General features: G+C 60.2%; 1 protein-coding gene and 1 pseudogene across 1 annotated transcript in view; both read right to left on the bottom strand.

Moving 5' to 3' along the window:
• PRDM15 (PR/SET domain 15) overlaps positions 1-23,802 on the bottom strand; it is a 33,800-nt gene extending 9,998 nt beyond the window's left edge. Inside the window, exons 1-13 of the mRNA XM_025050191.1 lie at positions 23,068-23,802; positions 22,419-22,512; positions 20,912-21,065; positions 18,845-19,097; positions 13,056-13,157; positions 11,111-11,332; positions 9,682-9,811; positions 8,238-8,416; positions 8,026-8,120; positions 7,650-7,737; positions 3,913-4,080; positions 1,846-1,940; positions 600-731 (exon numbers count right to left, since the gene is read on the bottom strand). Coding sequence (XP_024905959.1) covers positions 600-731; positions 1,846-1,940; positions 3,913-4,080; positions 7,650-7,737; positions 8,026-8,120; positions 8,238-8,416; positions 9,682-9,811; positions 11,111-11,332; positions 13,056-13,157; positions 18,845-19,097; positions 20,912-21,065; positions 22,419-22,512; positions 23,068-23,104 — 1,749 coding nt within the window. The 5' untranslated portion in view covers positions 23,105-23,802. The remainder of the gene's footprint in view (positions 1-599; positions 732-1,845; positions 1,941-3,912; positions 4,081-7,649; positions 7,738-8,025; positions 8,121-8,237; positions 8,417-9,681; positions 9,812-11,110; positions 11,333-13,055; positions 13,158-18,844; positions 19,098-20,911; positions 21,066-22,418; positions 22,513-23,067) is intronic.
• On the bottom strand, positions 8,774-8,892 carry LOC112483820 (annotated as a pseudogene).
• Positions 23,803-27,509: the final 3,707 nt, after the last annotated feature.

The following is a 27,509-nucleotide window of genomic DNA, read 5'->3' as shown; positions in this document are numbered from 1 at the left end:
AGCCCACTCTGTGGCCGGCACCGGGGCTCCTGTTCTAGACAGAGACGTGGAGGCTCAGAAGGGCAGCAGGACTAGTGCCCCCAGGTCCCAGTGGTCTTGGTCCCCGTCGGAGGCTCTCTGCCCCCTTGGGCTCGCCCTTCCACCCCAGCTCAACACCTGCACCGGGGAGCCTCCCACACCCCGCCCCGCCCCGCCTTCTCTGCCCTGGGCCAGCGCAATCCCAACAGCGCCCAGGGCTGCGGGCCTCCCCAGGGTGTGCGCTCCCAGCTGCCCTGGGCCCCAGCACCACCCACGGTGTCTTGTGTGCCCTGGACAGGCGCGTCTCCCGCCCTTAATGGTGGCCTGAGTCCCCGCAACCCCCAGGTCCCCCCACCTCCTCCCTTTCCTCCAAGGCAGGGAGGGAAACACACACCACCCTCCCACCCCGTTCTCGCTCCCGGAGGGACCCGGCGTGCTGACATCTTAATGGCACCCCTTCCGCTGGGCCGCAGCAAAGTCACAAGGACTCATGTGGGGAGAGGCAGCGTGGCCAAGGTGACCAGGGTCGGGACACTGCCGGCCCGTGGGAGCCACCCAAGGAGGGCGACGCCAGCCAGCACCTTGAAGTGGACGTGGATGTGGTCCCTGAGCACGTCCACGCGGAAGAACTTGCGGCCGCAGATCTCGCAGGTGTACTTCTTGTCCCCGTGCGTCAGCAGGTGCTTGTTCATGTTGCTCCTGCAGGAGAACACCTGTGGGCAGAAGACCCGGACACGGAGACGCCTTCACGGACAGCGGGCTCCGCCTCGCACGCCACCACCACAGAAACGGATTTCCACTTTCGCTCGGAACGGTCAAAAGAATCTAGTCACGTGGCGACATGGCAGCAGCTGGCCAAGTCACCCTGGCCAGCCACCTGCGGCCATCGTTTCTCCACATCCGAGCCTGGTGGCTGCTGAGGATTTACCGTGGCTCCTGGGGCCCAGTGCCAGGCGGCTCACGGGGACCGCACATGGCTGGTGCTTAAAATCCCCACCTCAAGGTGGCGCGGTGCCCCCCTGGGAGCCCTTCTGGGGACTCTGTCCACAGCACGTGCTCAGCATACCACGAGGGACACGAGTCTGGTCCTGGGGACACAGCTGACTTTCACACACTCCCCAGTCTTGGGAGGTGAGTCTAGGAGGCCACAAGACCCCAGAGTGCGTTTGCAAAGAACACCGCCCGTCTCTGTGGCACCCAGACGGGCCTGGCACTGTGCAGACCCCGACATGCACCGCCAGATAGGGCCTGGGGCTCCCCCTGACTCCCAGGGCACTTCTGGACAGTTAGGGGCCAGTGGCTCTGCTAGAGTTGGCCTCACTGCCAGCTCGGACACACCTGGGGTGGATTTGCTCAGAAAGGTGATGTCACATTTCACTCAGGGAGCACCGTAGCCTTGGGGTTCTCGGCCCTGTCACTCGGAAATGCCACAGGGGAGACCGGCACCATCGGGCAGAATAAAGTCCCAACCCCCCACTTCCCTGGGGCCCTCACCCTGGTCTCTGGCCCAGGACAGGTCTCAGAGACGCCAACGAGCAGGGCACACAGCGTGGGCGTGGGGAGCATGCAGGAGGAAAACGTGGCGGAAGAGGAAACGGCTCTAAAGGAGAAACACTTATTTCTAAGGTCATTCACTGGAGACCGAGCTCGACAGCAAGAGAGACCAAAATGACACAGGTACCAACGAGTGGACACGGAAGCTGGCAACCCAGATATCCGCTTCACCCTGAACCGTCCCCCCAGATACTCGGCAGGCAGAGCTGAGCTCTAGCTTAAGGGAACGCCATGCTTCGTGTTTCAGACCCAGGACGGGGCGTGGGGTGTTACCTTGCCACACACGGGGCAGCCCGACGGCTCCTTCTTGTAGCGGACCAGGTTCTCGCCGCTGGCCTCCAGGTCTTCTCTCTTCACCCGCCTGACCCCTGAAATCCCCACCCGCCCAGCGAGAGAGTGAGTGCGCACGGCCGCTGTGCGCCGGCCCAACCTTCCTTCCAGCGGAAGGGGGCAGGTGCCCACGGCGGGGGACAGTGAGTGGCCGGAGGCCTCGTGTGGGCATGCGCGGGCATCGGCGCCGACACGGGCCCCGGGGAGAGGAGGGGATGCTCTGCACGCGCCCACCGGTGACGTGGCGCTCGCATCCGCTCCCTCGGGAAACGTGAGGGCGGTGCGTGCTCTCCGTTTGCGACGCGGACAAGGGACAAGGAGCTTCTGCTAGCGAAGGTGTCTGGGGGACGGCTTCATGTAGGCGGGTGTTTTTATGGAAAGGAAGCTAATGGTCATCCTGTAAATTAAATCAGTTGGATCAGGAGCAAGGTGCAAAGTCAGATGATGATAAATCTTTGTGGTTACGAGGCATAACTGCTCATGATTGAGATCAAAACAGACGTTTAGAAGTTTGCGTGAAATACGTTATCTGAGAACAGAAGAGAGACGTCGTCCTCGTCCCGGGATCTTTCTACACAGCCGACCTGCTCTGGAGCACCCTGCGTAACACGGAGCGAACGTGGGGTCCGAAGGAACACCCAGAAGGCTGGGCAGGGGACAAAGATGTGGCTCTGCAGGGCCCCCGGAGCCCAGTGCACCAGGTCTGGGCGGGGCTTACGCCACGCTGCGGCGTGAGGGGAAACCACGAAACGGCGTGGCAGCATTCACGCGTGCCGGCAGGAAACGGTCTGAGCCGCGTGTCAGTGGCAAAACGCAAGATACAGCTGCAAAACGAAAGCCAGGTCCAGGCCCCGCCGGGGACTTTCGAGCAGGGTCTGGTTGCACGGCCGGCCGGCCGAAGGGCACAGCAGGGTGAGGGTGCTGAGGCTCGGCAGCGCGCCCCAGGCCACCCGGTCGCCAGTGGGCTCGTGAGGCCCTGTGCGCCCCTCCCAGCTGACCAGAGGAAGCAGCGGAGAGCGCCACGCGCCACGTGTGCACACACACGTGTGGGGCACAGCCAGGCTTTGCGCACAACTTTGTTTTCTGACTTTTCCCCCCAGCAGGTCCTCAAGTAACGTCACCAGCAGTCACCGGCCACGGTAAAACCAGTGTCTTAGCTGTGGCTTCCCTTAAAGCGCAGAAGCGAACGAGGTTAACTGGTAACCTCACTGCTTCGCTTGCAATTCTTTAGAAAGTGATGTTTTCAAACTTTTACAGAAAGGTACTTTGCTCACTGAATGACAGCTGTCAGCAAGAGAGCAGTGGCTTTTAGGGTAAAAGGCAGGATTCCCAACACGAAAATGCTGCTTTAGGGCGGGCGTGACTGAGCAGGTGAAGGGAGCCTCCCCAGGGGCTCATCGGTGCTCTGCGGCCCAGGTGCTCCCGGTGCCCCCGTGCTTAGTGCCCGCGCCGTCCCCCCTGGGTGCTGCCAGCACAGCACGGGGTCTGCCCCACACCTCACTTCCAGTCCTGTCACAGCTCTCACCCCGCCGCTGGCGGCACTGAAGTCCATCTTGCTCTTGCCCCTGACCTCTGAGACCCATCACGTGGACGGGCAGCGCCCGTGCCCAAGCCTGTCGCAAATGGCGTGGCCTTGGAAACAGCAGGCAAAGCACCAGCCCGGAGCGCTCTGCTCCACGCGCACAGCTGGACGCGCACCCCTGGATCACGCACCCTCACTGCCTGCTCTGTCACAGCGAGCACTGTGCACCCCTGCGCGATCTCACACCCTCCCCGCCTGCTCTGTCGCAGCGAGAGCACCTTCTCGTGATGTTAGACAACTCTGAGAAAAAAGGCTTTTGATGCCTGCGTGACGGTTACCGCTGTAAAGACTCTGGCTTCCTTAACTTTCCCCGCTGGGACACAGGGCGTTCCCGACTGTCCGCAGCACTGATCCGCAGGCTGGGCCTGAGCTGAGCTCCCGGACAGCGCCCGCCCCCCGGGGCTCCTCCCGCAGGCAGCTGCGCTCACCTTCCAGGTGCCTCCGCTGGTGGTCCAGCATGACGTCCTTGCGGTAGAACATCTTGTTGCAGACTTCGCAGGCGAACTTCTTGTCCCCGTGCTTCTTCTTGTGCTTGGAAAGGTTACTGTTGGTGGAGAAGAATCTGAAACACATCTCGCACTGGAAGGTCTTGTCGTCTGTCCAGGAAACAAGCAAACACACAGCGACTCGCGGGTAAGTGGCGGTGGATGCGGGCTGCACACCGTGGCCGCGGGAACGGCACCGGGGGCCACGCGGAGAAAGCAGCGTCACCTGCACTGTGGTAGCTTCGGCCCAAGCACCAGCTGGAGCGGCTTGTTCTCACCACGAGAAGCAAGCACGGGGTTCCTCCTTCTGCCCCCCGCACCTCTACCTCCCAGGCACTCACTGATCCCTCGCAGGGAACCCACCTGCTCTGCCCGGCCCCACAGTCCCCACCCCGCCCTCCCTCCAGGTGCCCAGGACGTCCCGCACAGCGTCGGCACCGCTCCAGCTGCCGGTCTCCGCCCGAACCCCCGGCCTCTCCCCTTGGTTCAGGGGGTCTCAGGGCCTCGCCCCAAGCCAGAGGCCAGTGCTGGCCTGTTTGTCCCCTGCCCCGCCCCTCACCCCCATCATCTTCCTTCTCCCCTCCCGTACCCCTCCGCCTCCACGCCCACTTTGCTCCTGCCAGGACACGTGTCACCTACACAAGCCCCAGAAGGCAGTCCACGCTGCCCACAGCTGCCCTGCAGTGGAACCCCAGAACTCTTCCCGTGTCCCCGTGCAGGTGGGCACAACAGTGTGGGTCACAGTGTGCATCCCCCTGCACAGCGAGGGCCTCGGGACACACCGGGTCTCGTTTCTGGGCCCTGGACTCCAGCCCACTGGCCCGGCTCCCGGCCAGGAGTTTGCCAAGCTCACAAATGCCTGAGGCCGCACGCAAACCTGCCGTTTCTATGACTCTGCTGCACAACAGAACCCCTGGGGTGCGTGCAAGGACCCCTTGTGTCCAGGGTCTCAGCCAGACCTGTGTCTGTGGGGCCATCCTGCGCACTGTGGGTGTTCTGCAGAACCCTGTTCCCCACCCATCAGGCCAGTAACACCCCACCCCAAACACAGCCACTTGTGACCAAAATGTCCCGGGGAGCTCAGGCCTCGGTAGTGCTCAGGTGACCCCGACATGCAGCTCAGATGCACCCACATGACCCCGTCCATGCGTCCACACGTGTGCAGGACGTGTCTTCGTTACACGATGTGCTCATGCCGCCCTTCGTGGCTTCGTGGCTTCGTGGCTTTGTGACGTTCCACCGAGTTCCATTACACTATTTACTTCGTTACTTTTGAAATCGTGGGTAATTTTGTGATCCTCAGAAATGTAGCTTTCTCCTCCTTTCTGCTACGTTCCCTTAGCGAGGCTTCTTAGGGGTGGACCGCCAGAGCCAAGGGCATCTGCCGGCTTGCTTTGCGAAGGGGGCTGTTCCATCAAATCACAAAGACCCCGCCCACCCTGGGCCTGCCAAACCACTGCCCTGGTGAGCCTCCCTCCGGGCAGGTGCCCCGCTAGCCCTGGGGCCTGCCACCCTGGGAGGTGTGGTGTGCCCCTGGCTTTCGCTTTCTCTCGCGAGTCCCTCCCAGCGGTGACAAATCCCTTTAACCTTACTCCCGGCCCAGCTGCAGCCCCTGCCCGGTGGGGGAGCTGGAGCACAGCTGTCCGGGACCAGCCCCTCACACCGGGTGGCTTCTCTGCTGTGGCGTCCACACGAATGCAGACAGCGCGTGGTCCCCACGACCACCTCCCGCCAACGACACTGCTGCCCTGAGGCCAGCACCTGCGTTTCACTAAAACGCGGCAACCAGCACACGCCCAGTCCTTGGGGTCCGGCAGAGGCGTGGGCGCGGGGTCGCCCGGCGAACAGACGGAGCGGGGGGTTCCCGGGAAAGCCAGGCTGCACGGGACCCGAGCACTGTTTCCCCCAAAGGCCTGGAATTGACCCTCTGCTGTTCGCTAGCGCAGCCCGACGGTCAAGGGCAGTACGGGGACCACTCGGAGGAGCTGCAGCAGCACCCTGTCAGGCCCAGGACAGGCATCGCTGAGGGAAAGCTCGAGAAACACCCATCAGACCGCGCGTCCCAGCTGCTCCCCCAGTCGCACAAACTCCCGCGTCAGCTGTCTGCTGAGACACGTTCTCAGCGTGAAAACCACACGAAGCGTAAAAGCACGCAAACGCCACGGCAAGCGAACGAGCTCCGCATCCACGTGTGTCATCCAAGACTTCCAACCTCCGGAACGAGAGCACCTCAGGAGAACAAAGTGCTTCTCTACTGCTGTCGCCGTTACTTTGTGTAACCAGGATGCGGGCCTGGCCTGTGCGCAGCTGTGGAGCGGCTGCGGCTGACGCACTACCTCCTGCTCCGTCCCCCTCCAGAGAAACAGTGAAAGGGGACGACGTCTCTGCTCGCCCCTAGGTCGGCCTCACCGACAGGACAGGACAGGACAGGGTGCCACAGCCGCTCTGCCATCTGGTCCCTGCACTCGTGCAGGCCCACGAGCGGCCACACGGGGCATCATCTGACGCTGGTCGCCGACCCCGGCTGCGGCTCTCCGCGAGTTCAGCACTGGACACCGCTGGGAGGATCCGCCCCAGGTGTGGGGGGTGCCGGGGTGCAGGGCTCAGAAGGCAGGTGCTGCAGCACACGGCCTTCGTCGGAAGGCTCCCGAGGCCCCTCAGGCCATGAACATGGACGCTGCAAAGCAGCTGGAGCTCAGGTGAAACAAGACTAACCTGCCACTCGGAAAAGCCCCGCCAGGGATGGAAGTCACAAGCCATGGTTTCAGGCAGGAGCCGTCAAAGCAGAACGAGCGAACAAAAGAACCAAACAAAAGGACAAGACAGAGGCTGCGGACGGGCGCTGGCTGCGGGAGGCGGGGCCGCGAAGATGTGGCCGGTTCAGGTTCAGGTTCCCTAGAGACCAGCTGAGCAAGAACCAGCACGGAGATGCAAGTGAGGTGCCCAGGGGGCGGGGGAGGGGGCGTGTGCAGCAGGAAAGGGCTCGGTACCGAGGGCTAACCAGGCGGGGCTCTAAGCCGACGGGCTCCCCGCCCTCCTGGTGTGCTGGGCTCCCCGGAAAGGGAGAACACCCAGGAGCGTGGGGAGAGCAGGGGGCCGGGACGGGGTGCTGGGGGGAAGGGGCTCCCCCCACCGCGGCTCCTGTGACACTGCCTCCCTGCTGTGCTGGGGATTTCTCCGTCACGCGCGCCTGCCAGCTGCGAAGTCGCCAGAGGCAGCGCCCAGCATGGTCAGAGCACACCCGCATCTGACCACACACAAGCCAAGCAGGTTCCACGTCACGTGGCGACAGGCAGGCAGAAGCAAGCTCACGACAAACGGCCTGGGCGAGCCAGACTGCTGCCCGGCAGCAGAAAGCTAAGGTTCCAGACGGCCCTCCTCCGCCAAGTGGGCAGAGGCCTCGCTCCTCCAGGCACCACGCCCCTTCGCTCCTCACCCGGTCCCAGGACAAACCCAGCACTTAGGGTGAGATGAGGGGCCCCCAAAGTGCTGGCTGGAGAACACCAGCAAGCGAGCCGCCAGGCCTGAGACTCGGCAAGGTCCCCTCAGCGTCCTGCACTCGCCAGAGGCCGCAGGGCAGCAGAGCGAATGGAGGGAGGCCGAGGGCGAGGCCGTGACCCCCACGGTCACCCTCAGCTTGGCGGTGGCCACTGCACCCGAACGACACGGCGGCCGCTCACCTGTCCGGCAGTTGTGGAACTCCAGCGCGCTCTCGATGCGGAAGGTCTTCTCACAGGTGCCGCACCGGAACCTGTACTCACCGTCCACCTGGCGGAGGGCGGCCGTCAGTGGGGGTGGCCGGGTCCCCGGGGGCCATTGTGGCGGCGCCCGCGTGTGCGTGGTTTACGTGTTTCTCTACCGGTTTCCCGCTTGGCTCGGGGACAGCGACATTCACTCTTCCCGCCCGGGTGCCCAGGAGAGACCCCATACCCGGCAACACCAGTGCCCACGGCGCCCCCCGCCACCCTGTCGGCGCCTGGCCTGCCACCATGGCCGCCTGGCTCTCTCCTGTCCCCTCCCCCCGCCCGTTGTGACTGCTCCGCGCGGGCCGCCCACCTCGTTCCGGCTGTGCTTGTAAGAGACGTGCTGCTTCAGACTCTCCTTGCGGCTGAACAGCTTAGCACACTCCTCACACTTGAACAGCTTGTCACCTAGGAGGCGACCAGCAGACGGCTGACTCAGCACCGCGGGCACGAGCTGCTGCCAGCGGGGGCGCAGGGCGGCCCCTGGAGATGCCGACGCTGGGCGCTGGCTGCCCCGGGACTCACCGTGCGAGCGCACGTGCCTGCTCAGGTTGCTGCTGTTCTGGAAGACCTTGCTGCAGATGCCGCACTGGTGCGCCCGCCGGTGGTCCCCCCGCTGCCTGAGCTTCCGCCGGGCGCCGTGGCGGCCGGAGAGAACCAGACTCCTCTTGAGGGCGAGGCTGCTGCCCTGATGATGGGGGAACCTGCCCGGTTAGACAAGCAACGCCGTAAGACGGGGGAGACGGGTCACGGGGCAAGTCCAAGGCTGCCACCATCGAGGAAAGACCTTCCGAACTGTCCGGGCTTCATGGGAGACGAGGGACGAGCCCGGCGGCACCCGGGCTCAGGGGCGTCCATGGGACGGGCGCCGTGCACGAGCAAGGGCACAGGCGCTTTCTGCACCCCAGCCGCATGCCCTCCCGCCTTGACCCTGGACGCAGAGGCCCGCGGCCCGGCCTGCGCTTCGGCCAGAGGACCACGTGTGCACCGGCCTCTCCTCCGTTTCCTATTTCCCCTGAACTGTTTTTTTTTTTTTTTAATTATTTTTTTAAATTTTTTCACGCCTACAGCGCCTGGTCTTCCTAGGTGGTCTCCCATCCAAGTACTAACCAGGCCCGACCCTGCCGAGCTTCCGAGATCACATGAGACTGGGCGCGTTCGGGGTGGCACGGCCATAGACCCTGAACTGAGTTTTTAAAATTTCTTCAGCTTATTCGGCTCCAGGGCAAAAATTACCCCAGAATAGCAATAAAATAAAAACATTTTCTTTGTTCACAAAAAGTTAAAGAATAAGGCATTAAATTTACAGAAATCCGAGTACAAAGCTGCTTCCTCTTAGCGGCGTTACTTATAACAGCTAACAGGCCAGAGAGACACAATGCCCACTGTGGACACAAAGACACACAGGTGGTCTACGCGTGTGATGGGACAGCATCCGGCCTTGACACGGAAGGATGCTCGACGCCGTCTGCAGCACGGATGCGCCTCGAGGACACTATGCTCAGGGACACCAGCCGGCTGCGAATAGGTTCATGCTGAACGACCACTTAGGTGCCTGGAGGCCCGGCTTCCTCACAGAGGTCAGCAGGGACAAAAAGCAGGTGGTGGGGACAGGGCCGGGGGCGGGCGATGGGCACAGAGGTCAGTCTGGGGAGATGGAGAGGTCCTGGAGAGGGACACTCATGAGGCTGCACAGCCACGTGAATGTGCTCAGCCGATAAACGGTTAAGATGGCAAATTTCATGCTACATATGTTTTAGCACAATAAAAACTTTTCTAACTCTCTTCATAGTGGACACGCCATTAAACTCCTGGGTCCACCACATTCCTGCCACTTCTCAAGCCCATCCTTCACCCTCCAGGAGAGACGACCCCCATGAGCCCTTCCTACAGGGAGGCGCCCGCCCCTGCCCCCGAATGGACTCACTGCCACCGGCGCCTTCGCCCTGGGCGCTGTGGCAAGACGTACTTCTGCAGAGAACCGGCGTCGCTGGTGGTGGTGGCCAGCTTCCCCAAAACCAGCTCCATGATGCGCTCGTCTGGGGCGGCCGTCAGAGGCTCGTCTGGTGGCACCTCGGTGATGATCTCCGCCACTTGCTCTGTGGACAGGATGGGACATCACCGTGTCATCACCAGGGCAGAGGACAGAACACAACCCAACCAAGAGGACACACCAAAGAGGACCGCAGCCAGGCGCAGATGGAGACTCGGACTGCAAGGTTTACACAGGGGAAAAGGAAGTAAAACCAGCAGTTTCAGAATCCACATATTTACCTGTGTAGACAGAAAAACAAAATGGTTCTTAAGTCACACCCTAGTCATAAGCTGTGATTCTTCTCTAAAACTACTGCAGTCATACGTTATTTCAATCCCTCTGCATTCCAACCAAAACCGAAACATTTTGATCCATGGCGGGGATCTTACAGCTTACTAAATCAGTTGTGATAAAGACTCAAAAATAATTAATTTTCTAATCAGACTGGCTATCTCGAGGGTGATCGAAAGCAGAGAACTGCTCTGCTCGAGTTAAGTCCCAAGGAATGACAGTGGCGGGGACCGGGCCTGGACCTGTGGACGTGGAACGTGGAACGTGGGAACGTGGAACGTGGGAAGACCGGACAGACACTGAGCGCTGGTCCTCCACTCTGCCTCTGGGCATCCTCCTGCTGCAATAACCGCTAAGTGACATGGCCCCTTCTGAGCTCTCCGCGCCCCTGAAGCTGGGACTGCCACGTGAAGACCGTCCCTCTGATTCTCGAATCCCGGCACACACGAGCAGCAGAGACAAAACCGCTCAGTGGTGACGAAGGTGCTGAGGACCCGGGCCAAGCGCCCAGAATGTGGCTCCCACGTCCCTCCGAACTCAGCCGAGGACACTGTGTCATCAGGGAATGTGTGCCAGCCGTGGCCGGAAACAAGCTGCACGCCCACCCACGGGGGACAGGGAGTGGACAGTGGGCTGTTCGCAGTGACCAACACTGCTCGGCCGCAGTGGAGGCGATGCGGCTGGAGCCCCACGTGGATGAGTCATCCCGGGTGCGGGACACCGGACACGCAAGGAGCGCCGACCACGGCCACTCCCAGGGCGGGCGAGACGGACCCACGCGAGGGGAGGGGAGTGGCTGGCAGAGCGGCACCTTCACTGTCCGACGGGGCGCTGGTTACGCAGGCGGACTCCCCTGTCCAAGCTCACGGCCTGCACGCTTTGCAGTGCAGATCGTATCACCTGTGAATTGAATCTTCCCCAAGAGCTGATTTACAGAAAAACAGCCGGGCTTGGATTCTGCCTCCACGTGGGCTGAGTTTTCGAGCCCCACGTGGAGGTGGGAAGTGACAGGCGACATGGCCACGGGTCCCCCCTCATCTCCCAGGCCCGCCCCTCACCTGCCGCCCCTCACCTGCCGGCTCCTGGCCTTCGATGACGACCAGGGGCTGCTCCGGTTTGGACACCCTGGGTTTTCTCCCCCTGCGAGGCTTCTTCTGCTCTTTGGAGGTGCCCACGCTCTTGGGAACTGAGGGAGACGCCCCGCGGGACACGTCTGGCTCCTTCTCGGGAGCCCCTTCGTGCTGGCTGGCCGGGGCAAGGCTCTTGGTTTGTTCCAGGTGACCCAACAGGTGCTCTGCAGGACAGGGAGGCCATGCACAGGGCGGCAGGAAGCGATGTGTCTGCTCCCGCCTGCTGTGTGCTTTCGATTGCATTTGCTAATAGTATAAATAAACTTTGGCTCCACTGCTTCTGATAAAGCAATCCCACTGCACCAAACGCGACTGCTATGTGAACCCATTCCCCGTTTAGAAAAACAAGTGCCATGTTATTTTAATTTTACATAAACGAACTTTTTGAGGCTGAAGCAAATCTGCTGGTTTTCAGTGTGAAAATAAAACTTAAAAACTGTTCTTGGAGTTATTTCTAAACAGAACTGGTTTCTAATCCTAACGTAACAGGAACGTGCACATAAATCCGATTCACCGGATGAGTCTGTGGCGACCGTTAGAGAACGATGTTCCCGGCACACGTAGGAACGCGACGTTTTCTAGGATTTGACGTTTGCAGCGAGGAGAGTTACTGTATTTTGTAAACGGAAATACCACTACTAAAAACAGAATGCTATGAACAGAGTGATGTTATCTGTTGCCAAAGACCATCAACATACGAGAGCAATGCCAAAGTAATAATAAAAGTGAGACATTTTGTGGCAAACTTTGGGGGTCAGGTTAGGACTGATCCACGAGTTATCTCAGGGTAAACGCTGCAGCCACAAGCGCCTCGGCGAGTATTCTTGGGGCAAACGGGAAATGGGGTAAAAATCATTTAGGTGACAAGAGCAGGGCAGGTTCGCCACACACGGTTTTGTAAAAGCTGACCGGAAAGCACGTGCACACGCGTGTGCAAAGGAAACGGGAGGACTCGGCACACTAGCTGCACGGTCCTCTCCAGACGGCGGCGTCCCAGGCGCCGCCGATGTCCCTAAGGTCATTTGTATTTGCTAATTTTCCTCCACTGAACAGACAACGCAGGGACCTCAGACTGGAACGTGGAAAGAGGGGTGAGAATTATCCAACTCATGATAAACAAAACTGACTGTAACAGCACTGCATAAAATTAACAAACAAACCCCTTTATTTCCAAGTGAACGCCTCAGGGACCTCCGGACAAGGCAGCTGGACGAGGCACGGAGAGCGGACGGGCCGCGGCGGCGCAGGGGTCAGGAGCGGCCAAGCCCCCAGCAGCTGCATCCCCGGCACCGGCGGGACAAAGGGGGGGCCCGTGAGAGGACGGGGACCAGGCGCTCGACTGACGGGAGGCACCCGTGTCACACTGGGGCCATGGACTGATTCTTCCCACTGTGGAGCCTCGGTGGCCCAACAGGCATTCGTGTGAAGTGGCTGTTGTGTCTCCATTTGTCCCTTACTTAGGGACGCTGTGCCGGGTGAGGGCCCTCAAAGAGCTCATGAGGACAGAGAATTAGGAAGCGAACAACCTGATGCAGGTCACAGGAAGGTGGGGCAGGGCGGCCACAGAGCAGGACGCGCTAACGATGGGCTGGAAACACTTGCGAGACCAGATGAGAGACAGACCCCTCACCCCCGACCGTGAGGCTCTGCTGAGGACCGAGCCCATGGGGCCACACACGCAGAGGGGACTCCGGGACAAGGAGTAAACCCCGTGCGGAGGGCCCGGGTCCCCCACGCACGCAGCCCGGGAGACACGGCTCAGGTGCGCACGAAGCCGGGAGCATCGTGACAGCCACGCGTCCTGACTGAAACGGACCCAAAGCGGAGCGAGGGCGACCCAGGAGTGCACACACCTGGCACACCGACCCGACCGGGCACACCCCTTACCATTCAGGGGCTGCAGCTCCAGGAAGGCGGCAGAGCACACTTTACACGCCCACTGGCTGGGCTCCGCCTCCGCGGGGGCGCCACTTTCTGGGGTGCCTGCAGCTTCCAAAGAGAGGAGAAAAAGGTGACCCCAGCAGCTCCTCTGCCCGTGAAGGCTCAGCTTGAGACGCCTGTCCTCGAAGCTGACGGTGACAACAGCGGAAGCTCACGCACACTTCCAGTGTTCCGAGCCCTGTCCCCAGTGTGGCGCATGGACTCATTCGGTCCTCGTGACTGTCCCCATTTCACGGGAGAGGAGACTGAGCACAGGCAGGTGGCGCCGCAGCAGCCTGATGCGGGGTCTGACTCCGGTCACACGAACGTGACTTGCTTCAAGAAGCCAGTCCGCTGGGACAGGCACATATCTCAGGCACACTTCCAGTGTTCCGAGCCCTGTCCCCAGTGTGGCGCATGGACTCATTCGGTCCTCGTGACTGTCCCCATTTCACGGGAGAGGAGACTGAGCACAGGCAGGTGGCGCCGCAGCAGCCTGATGCGGGGTCTGACTCCGGTCACACGAACGTGACTTGCTTCAAGAAGCCAGCCCGGTGGGACAGGCACATCATACGACTTCAGGAAAAAAGTGCATCCTTGAGATGAAATCGAATTCCTCCGTCTCTCATCGGCTCACACAGCAAGTGACAGTGGGACCCCAAACAGCCAGCCAGTGTGCCCTGAGTCCAGTGTGGCCGTGGCTCCAGCCCAGTGTGGTCCGGCGGACGCTGCGCAGTGACAGACACCTACTGTGCTGTCCCGGCTGGCCACATGCACCAATGCCCCGGAGGAACTGAATTTTTAATTCTACTTAATTCGAATTTAGACTTAAATAGCCGCCCGGGGCAGGTGGCTGCTGCCCAGGGCAGTGCCCAGCCCTCAGTGCAGGTCCCCTGGAGTTAAAGGAGGGGGACACAGGGACGCCCGGCTGAGGGGGACGCAGCGGGGCCTGACGCGGGGAGGCGCCCAGCTCGGCCCTCAGCACCACTTCCACGGCCCATGGGGACACGCACGCCCTGTCACCACACCTCAGGGACCACTCGCACAGCAAGCTCCCGGGTCTTTGAGAAAAACAGCTGGCATCGTGACTGCACACGCATTCGCTATCGGCAGAAAGTATGCACTGAACTCGTACCAAAAACCAGCAACAAGGAGGCAACGATTGGGAGAGAAAAGATGCGACCGGTTCCAGGCATTCGCGTGCGTCTTCTGAGTCCTCGTAAGATAACAAGGAAGACGCACAGATGCAACGTGAAATTTCTGTCGGGAGCAAGCGCCACGGGAAGCAGGTACGACGACGGGCCGTCCCCTCCCAGCTGGCCCCTGCTCTGCGCACGCGCCCTCTGCGAATCGCTGCTTTAAGAATATCGGACTGGGGTCGAACGGGAGTCAGAGACGAACCCCAGCCCCTCCCTCGCTGTCCCAAACACACGTGGTCCCCCGGGGGAAGCACCTCACAGGAGAGCCCCAGACGGAAAAGGAGGGTGAGGACCGGGCTGGCCGGAAGCCGACACCTGTGAGTCAGGCAACGTCTTGTCCGAATGAGCTGCTATCTCTGGTGATAAGGTCCCCACCCCACTGAATGCGAGTTCCAAGTGCCCTGCAACAGGAAAGCCTTTTCCTCGCCCAGTGCTCCGATGCTCAGTCACCAGGGCGAACCAGACGCGTCGTGTCCTCTCGAGAGCAGTGCTCTATTTTCCAAAAACTATCTTTAAAAGATAAGCAAAAACGGCCAACAATCAGAAAGCAATTCTCGATTGGCAATCTCTTACGTATCCGGCAAAAAAGAGGGGTCTACACAGAACGCAAGCCCCACAGCCGTGCAACGCCGCCGCGGCGCAGACGCGGACGACGGGGCGGGAGGCGGAGAGTGCGCGGGGAACTCCAAGCGAGCGACGGAACCGAAACCTGGGCCGTGAGAACGCACGGCTCTAGGACCACGGCTCTAGGACGCGCGGCAGAGCCGCAGGGTGCAAAGGCGCCCGCTGGATCCCAGGGCACGGGGCGCACAGCTGGCGAGAGCTCGCCGGGGAGCACGTTCCGCGTCCTGACTGTGGGGAGCCCACGCAGCGGCTCTCCGACAGCACCCCTAAATCTGGTGAGTTTCATCGTACGGAAACGCAGGTCGACGGTGCCGATTTCAAACGCAGCATCACAAAGCGCGAGTTTGACACGGCGACCTTCTCCGTGACTTCAAATGCTTTCCCCGATGTCGTGCAATGTGTGTACATTTTACCCTTTTCACTGTTAGAGTCTGGTGCTGACAGCCATGCCGAACCCCGCGCACGAGCCCCGTTACGCCGCGTGGGCCTCCCCCACCCTCCGCCAACGGGCCCAGGTGTGCGCAAAGAGAGACCACCAACGCCACGTGAGCTCAGGGACGAGTGGGATTAGAAAAAAATATGAACAAAGTAATTTTTTAAAGGAGCGGCTCACTGCTCCCCAGGTCGAAACCACTTTTCTGTGTATTCAGAGCTCAGCTCGGCCAATGTGCAAATGGGCCAATTTCTACGAGAAAGACGCACGTTCGAAGCACGTCTGAAAGGGAATTACACGGCCGGAGTCTGGGCTCACCGCAAAGACTGAAGGACCCACGGCAAGCCCGCCCCTTGTCCGTCAGTCCCCCGCACGACTCTTCTAGAATATTCACCGTGCTCTGCTCCACCCACACTGGGCCAAAGAGTGGTGATGACCCCCTTCCTGCTGCCATCGAGGTGGTGGTCTCCCGGACTGTCCAGACGCAGGAAGAGGCCTTGTCGCTGAGGAGAGCTGAGGCCACCAGCCGCCTGTGGGACCTGGAGCATCAGAAGCATGCGCAGGGCCGGCTTCTGTGGGTCGAGGCCTCTCCTCGGTGGTCCCGTCCTCGACTCTGGTTTCTAGGCAGCAGGCAGTGCCAGTCTCCCGGCAAATGGTTTCAGCGGGGTCCGCGTTCGACACACAGAGACTGCGCTGGGCCAGGCAGGGCTGGAGCAGGCTCCAGAAGCTCCGCTGTGTCGGGAAGGGGCTTCTGGACACTCGGGAAGGACAGGCTTTGGGAAGGGGCCGGCAGGAGGCCAGGGCAGGGGAAGCAGCGTGCGGAGGCCTGGTGCAGCTGCCATGTCGCAGTTTCACCAGCCGGCCCCGGGGCATGGAGGCAGATGTGACCTCGGACCCCAGGAGAAAGGCCAACCCGAGAACTAGCAGCGCCGCCCGGGGTTAAGGACCGCTCGGCGGGAAAACGGAAATAAGGGAGCCGACTCACCGACGGGGCAACGGCAGCCAGTAACTCCCACTGCGCTGCCAAGCCATACTCGACTGCCATTTGTCCCAAAACAAAACCACGGCAAGTATTTCTAAAATTTTAGAGTACCTAAATTGCTTACTTATTTTCCCAATTCGAAAACTTGTTGGGAGTGACCATGCCTTTCAGCCTGGCTGGTTGTTCCAGCGGAACCACTCCGTGTCTCCAGCCTCGGAGGCCTGAAGGTCTGCCTCTGACGAGCCAGATCCCAATGTGCCGCCTGGGCTGGTCCCAGGGCACACGAGGCGGCAGCCACCCGGGCCGTAAGGAATCGGGGACAGAACATGAGTCAGGAAGAGCTCGGCGACCTTGGACGGCAGCAAGGCCAGTGCAGCAGGCTGAGGAGTGACGCCTGACCATGCCGCAGTGGGGCGACGCTGCAGGAGCCCCCCTCGGGGCCAGCTCGGGAGCCTGGTTCCACAAACCGTGGAGGGCGGGGCTAGAGCAGCCTCAGAGAGCTGTCAGCCTCCAAATTCTGTCTGCTTCACTATCAAAATAAGATAGGGGGTTTCTCCCCTTGTGACGATCTCTGTGGAGGGATCAGGCCCCCGCTGCCAAGCGTCCTTTAACGTCCACTGCCATTAGACCACTCCCAGGGGCTCCCCAAGGCACCCCCCCCAGGCCTGCAGTGAGCTGAGGAGTGGCCCCCACGTTCAGGTCTGCCTGAAAGTTTTGGGCAGGGCCTCCGCAGATGTCATCGAGGGACGGGGAGCTCAGGCTGATCTGGGTGGGTCCCAGATCCAGTGACAGGTGTCCTCACAACAAGGGAACACAGAAACAGGGAGGAGGCGGGTGAACACACAGGCAGGGATTGGAGCGGCGCGGCCACAAGCCAGGGACACCAAGGGCTGTCAGCAGCAGCACAAGCCGCGACCCAGGCTGGACGGGGTTCTCCCTCGGAGCCCCCGGAAGGAAGCAGCCCCGCCCACGCCTTGGCCTCCTGAACTGAGACAACCCATTTCTGTCAGCAACCCATTCGGGCTGCCTCACAGAGCCCCGTGTCACACGCTGCTGGGCGGCCACCCTGGGCAGCTCGCAAACCCCAGCCGCGTGAGCACATAGGACAGAGCCTTCCGCACCGTGCGGGCCCCAGCGCTGTTCCGTGTCACGGTGCATTCATAACAGAAAGGAAGCCCCCCGCCCGTCAGAATCCTGGCGTTCGGGGGCGTCACAGAAAATAATCTTCGTGGCCACACAGAATCCATGTGCCCAACAGCATTGGGCCGAGCACAGCGAGGCGCCACCCTGACAAGCTAGGACGTCCAGTGGCAGCACTCTCACGGGGTCCCTCGGGATTGTGGCCAGGACCCGCACCCCAAGGCCCACGGGTGGGGAAGACGTAACTCACTGGGCCCCTCACGAAGTGACGCCTGCACCTGGCGGCGGGACGCACCCTCGGATTGGCCTTCCAACTGGACGTCGGGTTTGGGCCGACTGCACACGACCTTCGTCAGGGCTTTCTCTGAACGAGCGCGCGTACACACTCACACACACATACATGCACACACACACTCACGCACACACGCTCACGTACATACACACGCATGCACACATACACATGCACACACGTACATGCACACACATGCATACACACACTCATGCACTCACGCACGCACGCATACACACACACACACACGCTCGTGCACACTCAAACACATGCACATACGCACACTTGCATGCACTCACACGCACACACACTCGCACACACACGCACTCACGCACACACACTCACGTATACACATGCATACACACACATGCACACACACATGCACACAAGCACACACATACACACTCACACGCATGCACTCACACACACACGCACGCTCATGCACTCACGCACGCACGCATACACACATACACACACATGCACACACACATGCACACACAAGCACACACACACTCACACGCATGCACTCACACACACGCACGGTCATGCACTCGCGCACACACGCATACCCACACACGCTCGTGCACACTCAAACACATGCATGTACGCGCACTTGCATGCACTCACACGCGCACACACACACATACTCGCACTCACACGCACACATGCGCACACACCTCAAGTCCTCGAGGTGGCTGCAAGGTGGCCAGCATGTCCCCGAAGGCAGAGCCCTCCACGTGCACTGTGGCCTGGGCAGGCTCCTCACTCTCTCTGTGCTCCGCGTCCTCGGCCCAAAACCAGGAACAGTACCCAACCTCGGAGGACCTGGCAGATAAGCTGCGTGGAGGGCCCTGTGGGCAGCTCCCTGTCCAGGTGTGGGGTTCACTGCGGTAGAGCTGGGGGGTGCACGTCCCCCCAGCGAGGGCCCAGCGAGGGCGAGCTCTGCTCACCGTCTGTCAGCCGCCTTTACGAGGAGCAGAGCAGGCCCGGCGCGTGGGGTCAAGGCCGCCCACCCTGCTCACCCTGTGCAGCTGGCTCGCCCACACGCGGCCAAGGGGCCCGGCGCCCCACAGCGAGGCAGGCGCGTACCGTGGACACCGGGGCAGGCCTGCTTCAGCATGGGCTTGTCCATCTTCTTGGCGTAGAAGGCGGCGTACCAGACGCGCAGCTCGGTGCCGGGGGGGATGTCCCGCGACGTGGTGAAGTACACGTCGCTGCCGTGCTGGAAGGCCGTCAGGTTCTGGTGCTCGGGCGCCAGCGCCGGCCGCACCAACATCATCCAGTTGCAGTCATCCTCGTTAGAGGTGTCGAAGCACACGGGGTGCCCGTCCTTCTGGAATACCTGGGGGGCACGCCCGCCGCGGGGCCAGGAGGGGCTGGTTACCGCAGGTCTGCGTGTCAGCGCGCGGGGGCGGGGCGGGGGTGTGCTGAACGGCCGGCCCAGACGGTGCCACATCGGGGGCTGAATCCCGCTCCACCCAGGGCTGGGGGGACCTGGCAGTGGTCAGAAGGGTCTCGGACGGGTCAGGCTGGTCACAGCCGAAGGTAAGCGGCAGACACATCAGGACCCTGTGGGATCTGGGACACCTGTGCTCTACACCTGGCACAGGTGGGCATCAGGACACCTGTGCTCTACACCTGGCGCAGGTGGGCAACGGGACACCTGAGCTCTTCTCCTGTCTCTGTTCCAAGTGTGGTCAGGGACTTTAGCAAGTTTCCGGTCTCTGTGCGGTCCGCCCTCATGGGCAACACGGTGCTAGTGGTTATGAATTAAATGCAGGTGGGGGCGGGGCCGTAAACATCTTGAAGTTCAAAGTAACCACACAAGTGCAGGGGGTTCCGTTCGCTGATGCAGTCAGTACCTCCTCGCTGCAGGAAGAAGTCTTCTCCCGCCCCGGGCTTTTCCCACAGGGGCTCCCCGCTGCTATGCCGGAGGCCTCCTCTGAGGACAGAGCCCTCGGGAGCTGGGGGAGAGGGCAGGGGGGCCACCAGATGCCTGATGACCCTCAGCTGGTGGTGGCAGTGTGCTCCCAGTGGGCCTCTGCACCCCATTCTGAGGGGCATTAAGGGGCATGAGGCTGTCCCGGGCACACAGGTGCTCAGTGCTGAGCCTGTGCTGAAAACAACTCAGGCTGGATGCAGACCTTCAGAACTGAGTCACTGGAAGAACCCAAGATGGACACAAAGCCCTGGGTCTCAGCCCACAGTGACCGAGCCCACGTGTGGCCTGCGCCCCGTGAAGGACGGCAGCCGATCGCCTTTCTGGGACGCGGCGTCGGGCCCCTTTATCCTGCTCCTTCGCATCAGACGGCCCTCCTCCCTCACTTTTCCCTTTCCCTGTAAACAAATCAGTGTCTTTCCTGCTCCCCACGGGGTGGAAACCTGCTCTGTAAGCTCGATTTCCCAAGGGCTGCCAAAACCCTGAGCTCACGCCTTCCAGCTCTGTCCTGAACGTGGGTCTGTCAGGGTCTCTAAGAAAAGTGCACCTCTGTGCTGACTGCAGCCGACCAGCCCCTGATCCTCGTGTCCGTTTCACGGTGCTTCTGAAGCCTTGCTCGGGGCCTGGTCCCGTGCTGGGCTCCTGATCCTCGTGTCCGTTTCACGGTGCTTCTGAAGGCTTGCACGGGGACAGACCATGAACAACGCCCGAGTCCCTGGCGTTCTAGGACTCCCACGGGTCTTACTAAGCCCTCCCTACAACTTACAGCTACGTGGTCTTTCTCAAGTTCACGTAAAAACTGTCCTGTCCCAGTCTGCTGTGCTCTTTAAAGCTGCCAAACTTGGTACTGGTGTCTCGTTACTGCCCAAACAAAACACCTTCCTTTGAAGGAGGCTTGCAAAGGACCACTCACTCTGCACAGGTGACCGGAGCTATACCGACACGTTCCCGCCCAAAACCACCCAAGTGCCCACCTCCTACAGCCTGTGACAGCAACCTGGCTCACGACGGAAGTCAGGGTGGCGTCTTGAATGCCTCTTAGGTTTTGCAAAGCTGTGAATTACTAACTACTAACTTTGATGCTCTTGTGGTATAAAAAACGAACTAAAAAAAAATGAACATCCTTTTGGAAATTAAGCAGAACTCCAATACCTAGAGCTGCTTCCAAGCCCGCGGACCAGCAGCACTCGCAAGGGCTCCGCGGGCACAGCCTTTACCTTCAGCGGAAACGCAGATTCCTTCTCCCACTTGGCGACTCTCCTCGACTCAAAGGGGCCAAACTGCGTCCGCTTGACGAGCTGGGTCACGGCGAACACACCCTCAGCTCCGTCCTCCACGCGTCTGATCTCCAAGCTGGAGGGAAGGGACGACCTAGAGATGGACGAAACGAGAGGCTCGCACCGGAGGACGGGAGGTCACGGCGAGCGGGGAGCTGGCCCCCACCGCTACCCAGAGACGGGACTGACAGCTCCCCCGCTAGGCACACAGTCCCGGGGAGGGGGCGCTGCGGAGAGCTCTGAGACCAGGTGCCGCGCAGGAAGTTCCACGGGAAGAAAGAGCCACAGCATCCCAGGAGCGGGCCCGCAGCTAGGCTGGCCTGGCCAGTTTCGGGGCGGATGAGGCCCTTTTAGGTAAACTAGGAGCATGGCGGGACGGGGCGCTGGAGGAGGGGTACGTGGCTGGGACCCCAGGGTGAGCCAAGGCGTCGGCAGGGTCCCAGTCCCGGAGGGTCCCACGGCAGGGCTGATGGTCCCAGTGGAGTGCCGTGGGCCACAGGAAGCCGCTGCAGGTTCGAGGGAGAGCCCCTCAGACCTCTGCTTTAGGCAAAAATATTAATCTCTGTTTCAAGAAGGTCACGGTCAGAAAAGGTAAGTAAATCACGGGGCTGGGAAACCAGCTGGGAGGCTCCTAGAAGCAGCACCGGTAAGATCATTTTAGGGTCTCCACGTGCCGGGTGCTCAGTCACACGTGACGATCGCAACGACGTTTCGGGGCCCTGCGGACGAGGCAGCCGAGCTGCAGGGGAAAGAGCGCCTCCTCCAGGCTCAAACGACTACTGTGTCTGCCCCAGGCTGGGGCCCAGCCACTCAGCCTTTGCCAGCCCACCAGGTGACACGGCCTTTACGGGGACACATGACATGGCAGAGCCACCGAGCCTCCTCGCCGGACCTGTGGCTGCTCCAGAGCTGCCACGGCTTTGCCTTGTTACCTGCGCTCCCTGCTGCCCACCACATGACATGGCAGAGCCACCGAGCCTCCTCGCCAGACCTGTGGGTGCTGCTCCAGAGCTGCCACGGCTTTTTCTTGTTACCTGCGCTCCCTGCTGCCCCCTACCGCGGCCACCTGGCCCAGAGCGGGCATCTGCCGGACGGCAGGCCCAGATTCGGGCCCCGGGGAAAACACAGAGCACAGCGACGAGCTGGCCGTCGCTCCTCAACCAGAAGGCAGCCCAGCCCATCGCTGTCCCCGGGCCACGCCGGTCTCGGCCTGGCAACTGAGAGCCACGAACTGGACACGGGACGTTCACTCCGAAGCCCCGAAGCACGTCTTGGCTCCGGCGACAGGCTCTCGGTTCTCGGGGCGGACACACGGACAGCCCTGGAGGCTGAGGACAGCCCACCCCCTCTTGCCGTCCCCTCCCCTTATGTGCAGGCCACAAGCTCTCGCAGACTCGCAGACAGCTGTAAGGCAGGGCTGTAAAAACACCTGGGGGCGGCCGCTCACCGTGCCCTGCTCAACACGAAGGAGTCTCTGACCGTGACCACGGGGCCCAGCTCCGGACACTCAGAGTCGTGGTACTGGCTGCAGTCTTCACACCCTGCGAACAGACATCCCAGAGTCAGAGTGGACGGCGGGGGGTGGGGGTGGGGTATCCAAAGGGTGTCACGAGGCTCCCTGCCGGATGGGACTGCCCAGCAACGCTCCCCACAAATATAAAACAGTGCAAACCCAGGACGTGCCCCTAAGAAACACATCCAGCTCCACGGCACATTTCAAAGCATGCAGAGTCACCCCAGGGTGACAAAGAACGAGATCTTCCTGAGCAAAGGTGATAAACGAAAATTCACCCGTTTCGCCTGTTTACCATAAATCTGACGTATCGTAAAGCTCGGGGCCCTTGATTACTTTTCTGAATCAACTGCCACCCCATTCCAAATGGCCTTTGCTGGGAGCTGAGGAAGATGAGCCTTTTAAAACCACATCCCCGCAGCACACTGCTCAAGTAACGAATCGTGCTCTTCAAAGCAAGTAAAATCATTCCAGTGTACAAAGACAGAGCTCTCCCCAACATAAGCTCGAAACGTGGACGTGGCTTCGCCCAGGCAGCAAGCGTCACACCGCCCGCGTTGGGGGACGGGCACGGGCCACTTACAGATGAACATGATCTCCTCGCTCCCATCTTCGGCCATCTCCGACACCTGTCACACACGAGAGAGCATCGTTAACGAGGCGCTTTCTGCCAACGCAACTGTTAAAGACAGTTCCTGCCACAGGCCTCCTCGGCCTCTGCGTCAAGACGAGCAGTCAGGTCCCTTTACTGTGGGATGGGCGGAGGGCTTTGAAATCTCTTCTCACCTAAAATAATGTTTTTAAATAAAAAGCAAGGGGGTCTGAATGGCCTCTAGACCAGGACGTCTTCACGAAGTCGGACTTTCGTTTCTGTATGTTAGCCAGAGGTTTCCGTTTGTCAAACAAACGTGGTGCCGTGCTTAAAAAGCCAGTTTCCACACTGCCACTTGTCTGTCCCTGTCCCTCCTCCCTGGACTGTGACTCCTCCAGGGCAGCCACGTCTGGCGCTGCTAAGGGCGCCGACTCGCGTGGCTCTCAGTTCCCGCAGGCCTGGGGTGGCCGTGGCATCACGGATGAGCGCTCTCCCGCTCCCCACAAGCCTGGCAGGTTGTCACGTCTACCGCCTAGTCACCCTCCACAGTGGGCAGCTGGGCTTGCGCCCCCCAACATACTTGTGTGGTGATCGGGGCGTGCTGATTCTGGGGCCTCAGATTCCTGACCTATGAAATGCAATAAAAACGGCCCCCTCATACAGTTCTGAGGGGGGCCCCAAGAAAGAGCACCGCACCCCACAGGCACCACTAACTAGCTGTCCCGCCTCTCCCCCACGCCCCCGCGGCCAGCCAGGCCAAGCGCCTCCCGTCCCAGCCCTCCGAGGGCACTGCTGGTCCTTCCCGAAGGGCGACTCCACAGGCCGCTCGTCTCCCCGGGGCTGGAAGCACGAAGCGCAGACGCTGCGCGGCCCACGTGAAAACTCGACTTGCCGAGCACGCGCTTTCATCAGCAGAGAACAGCGCCAGACCTCGCTGTGGCCGGGGGTCAGCTGCGAGGACACAAGGCAGGCAGGGGGGACTAAGTGGCCTCCACGTGCCTGGACGAATAACCGGCATACTGCTCCCCGCAGCCTCGACCACCTCCGTTGGCCACGGCCCACCCACTCCCGCCTGGGAGGCCAAAGGCCTCCGGATGGCCCTTCCCGCTCTGCCCTGGCCGGCCCGCCCGTTTGCCACACTGCAGAGGGTTTCTTCTACAGCGCCCCAGTCACGTCACTTGCCAGCCTGACACTCAACGGGGTCGCCCCGTCCGCTGACGCCACTCACGCTTCTAGTCTTCACTGAATCGACGCTTCTTTGGGGAGGGTTTTCTGATCCACCTGTCAATTAGGGCCCTTGCAACGCTTCCTGAAGACACTCTGCAATTTTCCTTTCTGCAGCTTTCACCGTTGTGATCGTCAGCCTGTGTGTTATTTACCGAGTGTCCCTCTCCCCGCCGGACCCGGAGAGCCGAGAGGACAGAGCCGTCGGCACGGGCTCGGCGCCTGCACGGCCCTGCACAGGGTGCAGTGATGGCCGATAACAGACTCGGCCACGTCTCATGTCCCCCGACTCTTATTTACTTTGTGCATAATGTTCCACACACAGCGAGCCCTGGTATCTTTCGACCCGACTCCCTCTGTATCTCTGGATAATGAAGTCGACTAAAAAGTTCCGAATCGTTCATTTGTACGATTTATGCCAAAAAGGTAAAAAGTTTGGTTAGATTAGCAGCGAGACTTGGAAGAAAAATTTTACACGTTCTAAGCAAAAAATGGTCTCAAGTGCTTATGTCACTCTCTCAACACCTACAGAGCACCTGCTGGGTACCACCCCTGGCCCAGGACACCAGCCAGCCCCGTCCTGCCCCCTCGCAGGCCGGGCCTGGGGCTGGGGTCCTTCCTCTCCTTCGCGGCCTCCTGGGGGGAGGGGGCGGCAACACTGCCCGTCCTCGCTTTCACAGGGCTCCTGCCTGCTCTCCCTGGACACTAAAGGTTTCCAGTTACACGTTTTGAAAGAAAGGTTAAAGAGAAGATCTAGGCAGGTCAAGGAGTCTTGCAAACTGCTAATGCTATTACAGCAAGAGCAGCTTCTCCGGAAAGTTCTGGCACCCTCGAGAACACTTCAGCAGGTCGAACAAGACAACATCCCTCTTGCCCAGGCATTCCCAGGACACCCACCACCGCCAGGCTATGCTGAAGGGCCGGGAGGCAGGACGAGGATGAGCCCCCTCAGGCCCTTCCGCAAACCGCTGCGGGATGAGGGGCAGTCCGGGGCACGCCGGCAGGACCCAGACTTGGCCAGACAAGCATGTCCTCGTCTTCCGCTTCTGGGAAGAGGTAGGCGAACGCTTCAGCCACCCCAAAAAACCCATGCATTCAACGAAAGGGGAAAGATCTAGAACAACAGGCACTGACTCCCCTGGCAGGCAGGCGGGCCCCACTGCATCCAATCGCAGCTGTGCATGGGGTGGGGGGAGGGGAGGGGCGAGGGCCAAGCCCACGCCATCCCTCCAGCCATCCCTCCGCGATGGCCCAGCCCACAGGCAAGGCGATAAGGGAACCAGGTTCCTGTCTACACCGCGAACAGTCAACACCCAGACCTGCAAAGCAGAAGATGCCACCCTCAGCTCGGAAAGCCCAGAAACCTCATCCGACTATCTCGAGGTCTCCACGAATTTTCTATAAAAAGTGTTTTCACAACACCAGCCACTCAGAGCTCTCCAGCCTGCCGCGCATCGAGACCGGCTCACTCAGCCCCCAGGAAAACGGGTACGTGGAGAGAGAGACGCGGGTCACCTGCCTGCAGAACGTGCACAGAACCTTCTGTGAGGAGCCTATGTAATTTGAATTTGACTGCTCTAACCCCCCACGGAGGCGGAGTCACATTGTCTTTGTGACCGGCTATTCCACTGAGCACAACGTGCTCCAGGTTCCCTCATGCTGCAGGTCAGGACGTCCTTCCTTCTTGAGGCTGAGTGACATTCCACTGTGTGGACGCTCCACGTTGCTTATCTGTTCACCTGTCCACGGACACCTGGGTCGTTTCTGTCTCTCGGCTGTTGTGAATGATGCTGCTCTGCACGTGGGCGTGCAAACACCTCTTTAAAACTCTGCTCCCCATGTCTGGGCGCATGCTGGATCACATGGTAATTCTACGTCTAACCTTTTGAGGAACCTCCATACTGTTTCTCAGGCAGCGGCAACATTAACATTCTTGCCAACACTGCAAGAGCACCGATTTCTCCACATGGTCGCCAACACGTGTCATTTCTTCTTTTTTACAGTAGCCATCCTGATGGCCGTGACATGGTAAAAGATTGTTTTTTCATGTGATCTGCAAAGGCTGGGATTCAGAAGTAGTAGTCAAGCTTGGAAACACTGGAAAATGAAAACTTCACAATTTTAAAACACAGGTAGCTAAAAATAACTCCAAGGAAAATGCGTTTTCAGGGAGATGGTTGATGTAAGTGTGAAATGAAGCTTACCTTGTTTGTTAACCTGCCTGGGGCTGCCCTGGCTGTCCCCTGCCCACTTGCGTGGAGGGGGCAGATGAAGGGGCAGTGAGGGCTGATGTCCCGGGCATCTACTGCTGCCCTGGATGACTTTCCAGAGCCTTTTTGGTGTCCAAAGCAGCACTCTCTAAGAGAAATGCCAGGTGAGCCACACACGTATTATTTTTTTGGCTGTTGTTTTAAGTTTTGAAATACTAGAGATTCACAGGAAATTTCAAAAATAGCACAGAGAGATCCCATGCATTCTTCACTCAGTTTTCCCCAAGGCTTGCATCTTACATAAGTATGCATAATTTCAAAACTCTTATGTAACTACAGCACACTATCAAAACCAGGAAACGGACCTTGGAACGCGCACGCGTGTAGTTCTATGTCATCGTATCACAGGTGTGGAGTCATGCAAGTACCACCGTGACCAAGAAAATTCGTGGAGACCTCAAGGCTGGTCCATCTCTGAGGAGAGCATGCTCATGTGTTCCCTTTAGTCGCCCCCTATACACCCCACCGTCTCTATAATGATGTCATTTCAAGAATGGCACGTAAATGGAATCACACAGAATGTGACCTCTGGAGACGGGCTTTTTTCCCACTCGGCAGAACGTGCCTGAGATCCGTTCAGGTTGCTGCACGCATCATGGTTCACTCCTTTTCATCGCTGTATAATACTCCACAGCACAAGTGTATTGTAGTTGGCTGAGCCAGTCACCCCCTAAAGACATGGCTTTCTCCGCGTTTTTCCTACTGCAAATAGAGCCGCTCTGAACAGCTGCGTACAGGTTTTTCTGTGGACGTGAGATGAGTCGCCCTTCCTTTGGGATCAATGGCTAAGACTGTGTATTAAGTGGATGCTGGGAACATAAGGCAGCAGGAAAACAGGAAGACCACGTATGAGATGCAGTGGCTCCGTGGAGAGGCCACAGGCAGGAGTCCATGGGACCTGGACGTCACTCGCTCACAGGGTCGCAATACAACACAAAG

This window comes from Pteropus alecto, unplaced genomic scaffold, assembly GCF_000325575.1.
Source record: "Pteropus alecto unplaced genomic scaffold, ASM32557v1 scaffold97, whole genome shotgun sequence".
In the NCBI taxonomy this organism is placed as follows: Eukaryota; Metazoa; Chordata; class Mammalia; order Chiroptera; family Pteropodidae; genus Pteropus; species Pteropus alecto.
Note: the sequence above shows the minus strand (reverse complement) of the source record. Positions and strands in the feature narration are given on the sequence as shown.